The sequence below is a fragment of the Manis pentadactyla genome, chromosome 5 (genome assembly GCF_030020395.1).
Source record: "Manis pentadactyla isolate mManPen7 chromosome 5, mManPen7.hap1, whole genome shotgun sequence".
In the NCBI taxonomy this organism is placed as follows: domain Eukaryota; kingdom Metazoa; phylum Chordata; class Mammalia; order Pholidota; family Manidae; genus Manis; species Manis pentadactyla.
In genome coordinates, this window is record NC_080023.1 from 154202589 (window position 1) to 154209856 (window position 7268).

Below are 7268 nucleotides of genomic sequence, written 5' to 3' on the forward strand. Positions count from 1 at the left end.
CTGCCACTGCAGCAGATTCTAGGAAGAACAGAAAACGTGAATTCTGGTATCTCAAATGTGATGGTATTGGTGCTCTAGAAGCCTTGCTGTGCCAGGGATTCAGGTGCCAGCAAATATGACTCATCTCTACCACAGGTTCTTAAAGTATTCATTGCTCAAAATCAGGGAAGGGCTCTTTATTTCTACCCTTCACAGATCATAAGACAGACAGCAGGGGATAAAACTTGGCCTACCAGGGGATAAATGTGTGGACACTAAGGAAAATCCAATCATCTGAACCCAAGCACAGCTGAGAGCAGCTAAGGAACGGGGCTGCAAGCCAGCAGCCCTCTGACTACCAAAACGAGGCGGCCTTCTCCAGCTTTAAGGATGGCAGCCCCTTCCCTACAATCCGCTCCTGACGAGAGGGTCCTGAAGCCATCAGGCCTCCACCAGCTCAGGTGTGCTAAGCCAGAGCAGGTTCAACCTTTTCAGTGACTGACTGGCATGCTGCTTTCACCTAAGCAGAGGCTGATGACACTTTGTGCTCCTCAGAAAGCTGTCCCGCTCACCTGGGAAAGATGGTAGGCCCAGGGAGTTTGCCAACTCCCCCAAGCTGCCCAGCAGCAGGTTAGTGCTTGGGGCTGGGAGGGAGGCTGAGGAAGCAGCAGTCCCTGCAGCAGGCAGGATGAGATTAGAAGGTGGAGGGCCAGGAGGGTTCGCACTCTCAGAGTTTGGGGCAGTTTCCAAGGAAGAAAGAAAGGTGGGCTTGTCCTCCCTGGTGGGAGAATTCTTTCCAGGGGCCTCGCAGGGCACGGGGAGGCTCAGGGACTCAGGGAAACTCGTGTAGAAATGCTTCATCTCAACGTCAGTGCTCACTGTGCTCGGAGTCCACTGAGAACCCAAGAGCTGGATTTCTCAGAGGAGAAAGACCAAAATAAAACCAAAGGGAACCATCTCTGGGGTGTGAAATTAACCCGTATTCCTCACCAGTCTTATCCTCGAAGATGGTCTTCACCCAGTCGGTCTGAACTTGCTCATAATCCTCGACTGTGATGGGATAGCCGAGGATGGGTGTTTCAGGCTACCAAGAGGAAAAGGAGAAGCCGAGCCAGTCAGAAGGCAGTGAAAGAAACCTGCACTGACCCTTCCATTCCTGGGACTCAGGGGAGCCAGGCTGGGGTGGGCAGGGGCGGGTGGACAGACCATACCAAGATAAGCGGGATCCCTCGCCTGGAGGGCACCAGTTGGAATTTGCGTTTGCGTGGCCGGGTGCTGCTGGGTGGAGAATCCCTGGAGTTGGCCTTCCCAGATGTGGTTGTAGCTGCAAATAAAATATCAGACTTACTTTCTTCCTCTTCTCTTTGTCTTTCCAACCTAGTTTTTAATACTGAACTTTCACTAGGTGTCTCTGAGATTCTATATTCCATGGTGTGGGTTCTTGGATGGTGTTGGCAAGATTATTTCTAACAGTCAAGAAGCCATGAGGTGGTAATTGCTCCAAATGCGTGCACATGGTTGCTTACTGGACAGAAATTGCCTGGACTGCGCAGATTACCCCACCTAGGCTTACCTTACCCTGAACCCCCCATGTGGCCTGGGTTATGCTATATGAGTCTGGGCCACCTTTCTCCCTTACCGGACCATAAAGCCCGAAGGTGAGGAACATCTATCTCTGTAACTACCAGGCCCCACACAAATCAACGCTTAGTACATGTTTCTGGTGGGTTGTAGTCCATGCGCTCTCCATACACACTACCGCCAACACATGCCACGCATTCGTCATCTTACCCTGTTCTCCCTGGGACTGCGTGTCACTTCCCAAGGGAGCTGAGGAGCCAGAGTTAGGAGGAAGCTCCTCTTCTCTGTAGGAGGAAGAGGCACAATTAAGTTTAGAAAAGTGCTGGATAACATCTTACACCCTCCTAACTACCAACTGGCCAAAGTCTAGAACAACCAAGAGTAAGATCTCAGTGTGTCAAGACAACAAATAAAATAAATCAAAGAGAATTCCTAAAGAAATGAAGGGAGGCAGTTGAGAGAAGCCACAGAGACACCTTTGTCTTAAAACAAGCACAAAACAATCTCCAGAACCTTACATACATCCTGCCAAATTTCTGAGAGTTCTAGTCACAGCTCTCTCTCTAAGAAAGCAGCATTCTAGTCGGGCTCCTAGAGAGTCAGCTGGGGTCTAGAATGTGAAGCCTGCTGCCCACTCCCATCAGTCACTCTGTTCACTCTGTCCCGTGCGGCCCTTCCCCTTACACCCCAGCCCCTCACACTGAAGATGAGGGGGAGCAGAGGCCGGTGTGGTCAGTATGTGACGACTGCAAGAGACAGAGCGATTCAGGGAGGCACCGTCGCTGTCCTTTGGATGTGAAGTGCTTTGATTCTCCAAATCGGAGTCTCAGAAAGCCTGAGAGCCAAGTGAATTCCCCTCCTTTCCTACCCTCTCATTAATCCACAGAGCAAATCAGCAATTACCTCATTTTCTTTGCTGGCCTCTCTATTGTCTTCATGTAGCACGAGGTGGGGATGGAGAAGGATGAGGCACCGGAACCTCTTCTCTTACGGAGCTAAAAGCCAAACACAAGTCACGTGACTGACCCTATGTAATAACTTAGGAGCTGACCGTCAGCATAATTCTGTGGCTCTAACCCATCACTGTATATAAAGTCTCCTCTCCAAGTGACTAAAAAACATTTCTTTGTGAAGAGGGGCTTCTGAAAAGTGAGTTAATTGCCAGTATTAACTATGGGGAATGAAGTCGGAAAAAGTAATGGAATGCTAATAAATGGCAGAGGAATGAGCGTGCTCTCTGCGTATCCTGGAGAGCGGAACGTCATGCTCAGTAGCGGCTGAGAGCGAGCTCTGATGCATCCTAGGTCACTGTATTAGTCCATGGACATGATAAAGGGAAACTCAGAAACTGTTCCTGTGAAAATAAACTAGGAAGCTAGTTTGGTCTTGCTTTCATTAAATTTTCAGTTTTATTTTATTAAGTATTAAAAATATGCTATTGTGACACTTGCGACTTTTGCAACATCTATGGTATTTACTGTCCCATGATAATTATCCATACAGCCATCCATCCGTGACTAGCCAGGGTTCAGGATAATCCAGTTCAACAATTAGGGGAAAAGTGTTTTCTCTTTACCTCATAGACTGTGCATGCACACACAACACAGACGTGTTAAAAGATTTACATTTGGAAGTGTAACAAACAAAAGGACTATAACAAAACAGACAAGTTGCTAGATCAGGTTGGGTAGGGAGAGACTGTACCAGAGAGAGAAGACAAAGCTGACAGACTGTTAAATAAAACTAGGAACCTTTCTGTATAGAAATATTGTCACATGGGAAAGAGACTTTACTGTATACCCTTTGTGCCATTTGAATTTTCAACCATACTAATGTTTCCATAAACTATAAAGAAAATAGGAAACCAAAAGACCCCAAAACAAAAATAAAACTATAAGCAACATTAAAAGGCAGGTCTTTTTCATTAAACTGATGAATTAATATCCGTACCATGTAAAAATGGCGTCTTGCAGTTCCATATGAATATAATGAACGTGTCAAATCTAAAGTGGGCAAGGAATGCGCAACAAGGCTACTCATAAAAACAGTCTATGTCTCTGGCAGTTAGTTCTGCATTGGAATTCCATTTTTATTTGCCTAGTTCCTGCTTCATAAGGATTCAAACTATACCTTCAAACTCTACAAAGAATCTGAAGATAAGTATGGCGGTTCCATCATCAAGAAATTTACAATCTGGAAGAGACAGGACAGGACACAAAATGATGACAGCAACCAAAGATAAAGAAGGTCTCTGGCCAGGAGCCTAAGAAGAGATTATGCAGAGTTCAGTTAGAAGAATCAGTGGATGAAGGTGGTATTTGAGATGGTCCTTCATGATTTAACTTTAAAAAAAGAACACTTTTAGACAGACAAACTTTATAGGCTTGCAGTGGGATGGGTAGTCATTCTGGACAGAGAACAGAGCAAGGAAAGGCAAGAAAGCAGGGAAGTATCAGTATTAGGTGCTCTTAGGAACCATTTTGATTTGCCTTAATTATGGGGTATATATAAAGGGATAAGAAGTTAGAAACGCAAGCTTGAGGTTTGACAATTTAAGGCCATTGTAAATACTTCTGCTCTGGAAAACAGTATGTCCTGTTAAGACAAATGGAGACACCAATGCCACACACAGAGAGGTCAGAGGACTGTTCACCTTCTCTGTTACATAATTAGTACCAGTTTGATGCTGGTACTAATTTACATAATCAGTATCAGTTTAATGCTTGTAATGATTTACAATGGCAAAGCTAGAACTTCTAATTTGCACAGCTTAGATTTGGGTGTTTATGAGTGTTCCTCTGGAAAAATCAAATTAAGTCAAGTAGCTATGCTACCACTCCAAACATGAGGGCTGCCATCTGGGCTGATCGCACTGTATTCACTATTCACCGCCCGTTCTTCCCATGAGGCATCATGTAAAGAAGGTTCATATATAGTCTCTGCTTCCTGAGAACTGCTTCTGAGAACTTACATTTTCAAACATTGCACATCTATAGGGGGCTGCTAACTACTCACAACAGAATATCCAAAAAATGTCAGTGTCAGTGAGTGTACATCTTGCAGTAGGCCGCAGGCTCCACTGGTAATGGGAACTTTACAACAAAATGTGGCAAAGGCCTAGTACAGTGTTCCACACCAACCACCTGCTGAGGGCAAGCAGCAAATGCTGAGGAAGATGAAGAGCACATCTGTTTGGAGGCATGGCAGTGTGAAAGAGCTGCTAAAGCAGTGAGACACTGCGGAGACAAGACAGAGAAGAGAAGCCCAGAGACGAGCCTACATTTAGGTCTGCATTTTCCCCCAGGTGACCGCCATTTCCAATTAATTCAAATTAACATAAACTAACGAACATTTCTAGAATAAGAAAAAACAAAACCTATATTTAAAACCCAAGTTTAAAGGCATCTATACAATAAATACCTCATGATTTTCAATGAATAACCTTTTAAATAAAATGATAGTGTACATTATGCTACTGATTAAAGTGAAGATAATTTACAATTATGAGTCCTTCATTTTCTCTATGACTGAAATTCAATCCCATGAGGACAATGTAATTTTGTTGTGATACAAAAGTACATCATAATAATTTAAACATAACTATTGCTCAAGACTGAAGTTACACTATGTGAAAACATGCATAATTTCAAAGCATTATAATTAGATTAAAAGCCAAAAAGGGTACTTCTGAAAAATATAAAACAACCTGTTGAAAAGTTTAAGAATATTGTTACCCTGCCTGCTTGTTAGGCCACCATACATAGCACTGTATAATGTTAAGTCTGAAGCTCTGAGTGTGAATTAAGTTCCCTGAAATTAAATGACTGTACTTATTTAAAATAATAGTAATAGGTGGCACTTCTTGAATGTTTACTATGGACAGTGTAAAGTCTTGAACACTTTATATGTACTACCTCACAACTACCTTATGAAGTAGGTCAGAATCATTATTTCCATAAGTGTACAGTCTTACCTTCAGATTTTTTGTTACATATATTGATTACATACCTTGAATGTTCAAAAAAAAAAAAAGTATAAGAGACATGTGAACCAAATGCAATGAGTTGATTTTTGGTCCCTGATTCAAAGTAACTATAATAAGACAGGGTAATAAGGGCAAATTGGAGTGATAATAACTAACATTAAGTCATAATTATTCAGAGGAATAAAGGTATTGTGGTGATTAATGTTCAAAAAGTTAAAAAAATACACTGAAGTACCTACAGGTGAAACAACATGTTTGTACTTTAAAACACAAGAGCAAAACCAATGTCGGGTGGGGGTAATGATCGAACAGGACTGATAAAACAGTTAACTGCTGGAGCTACATGGAGGTTCATTATGATATTTTCCCTTCCTTTTGTGTATGTATGACATTTGACGTGAAATTGTAATGAGGAGCAATGACTATGTATCTCATAGGTCTGTTGTGATCAGTGATTGAGGAAATGTATGTACAGTGCTCATCAGAGGGCCTAGTGCAGAATAAAGACTTCATACTATTGTCCTCTGCATTGCCATAACTGCCTGGCTGGGGCCTTCATCTCCTATATTTGTCATTTATCATTAACATGTCATTTATATTACTCTAAGAGCCCTCTGTATGGATGAAAACTTATGTCAAGTTCTTTCTCCTCTCAAAAACCTCCTCCACACATGCATTATTTTTTTCAAGCTCCTATATATTGGGTGCCCACTTACTGACAAGCACTGTAATGGGTGCTTTTCAAACATTACCTTCAATCTTTACAACAGTCCTTTAGAGATGAGAAAAAGAGAGTTTGAGTCATTTACCTGCCAAGAATCTATAGCTACTAAGTGCCAAAGCCAAGATTTGAACCCAAGTCATTCTGGTAGCAAAACTTGATCTGTTCTCCGGTCTACACTACATCCTTTCTAAAAAGAATTATAACCACTTATTTTAAAAACTTTCATTAAATTCCCAGTGCCTATAGGATTAATTTATGACCCAATGCAATCCAGACTCAATCTGCCTTTTTAATCAAATTAGTACCACTTTTTGAATTATTCATCCTTTGTCCATTTATCTATAATAATGGCTGTGTCTTGTATTCAGGTATCCACATAAGCATTCTGGGCTTTCTAGTTTGTTCCACTAGTCTATAGCGATCATTCAAGGGTTGGTAACTGCTGTTACCTTAGAGGTGATCTCAGCATCTGACAGAAGGCGGCTAGTAAACTCTGCATAATCAACTAATAAATGCAAAGAACCCACTTCTTCCACACCACTGGGTGAATGTACCTGAGACACCCCTCCAGTCGAGCTGTAGTCGCTGGGAATGGCATTGTGACTGCGACCAGACATAGGGATGCCACGTTTGTAGGGGCGGAATCTCTTATTTAGGTGGCCATCTGAGCTCTGGACATTGAGGCCTCTCTTCAGAGGCCCAGGCCTAAAAGGGAAATGAAAGGGAAAAACACAGATGTGCTACTGAAAGGCAACAACATTGTTTTAGGGCTTTATCCCATGGTCACAAAATCATTCTAATGTAATGAAAAAGGATAATGTTGTTAATTTTACTGTTAATTCAGCTAAACCTGTCTCACAAAGTCAGAAAGGGAAAGCTAAGTATTTAAAAAATTAAACGTGTCATTCTACTTATGTGTAGTCTAGGAAACGCACACAAATCTATAGTGACAGAATGGGGATCAAGGGATGCCTGGCAACAGAGGCAGGGTGAGAGGGA

The 7268-nt window shown here is 42.4% G+C and overlaps 1 protein-coding gene across 1 annotated transcript; it reads right to left on the reverse strand.

Annotated features, from left to right (window-relative positions):
• Positions 1–455: 455 nt before the first annotated feature.
• Positions 456–6987, reverse strand: LOC118931789 (nuclear envelope pore membrane protein POM 121C-like). Its single transcript, XM_057502895.1, has 5 exons — positions 6824–6987; positions 2464–2555; positions 1771–1844; positions 1191–1303; positions 456–1063 (listed from the first exon to the last, which is right to left on the reverse strand). The coding sequence occupies exons 1-5, from the start codon at positions 6884–6886 to the stop codon at positions 848–850; spliced, it is 558 nt and encodes a 185-aa protein (XP_057358878.1). The 5' UTR covers positions 6887–6987; the 3' UTR covers positions 456–847.
• Positions 6988–7268: the final 281 nt, after the last annotated feature.

What these genes read in the sequence shown, in the direction of transcription:
- LOC118931789 (XM_057502895.1), bottom strand. Translation starts at nt 6,886, where the DNA reads ATGTCTGGTCGCAGTCACAATGCCATTCCCAGCGACTACAGCTCGACT. An exon ending in GCAGTCCCAGGGAGAACAGG is followed by an intron (nt 1,304 to 1,770) that starts GTAAGATGACGA and finishes TTTTATTTGCAG; the next exon opens with CTACAACCACATCTGGGAAG. An exon ending in GAGGGATCCCGCTTATCTTG is followed by an intron (nt 1,064 to 1,190) that starts GTATGGTCTGTC and finishes TCCTCTTGGTAG; the next exon opens with CCTGAAACACCCATCCTCGG.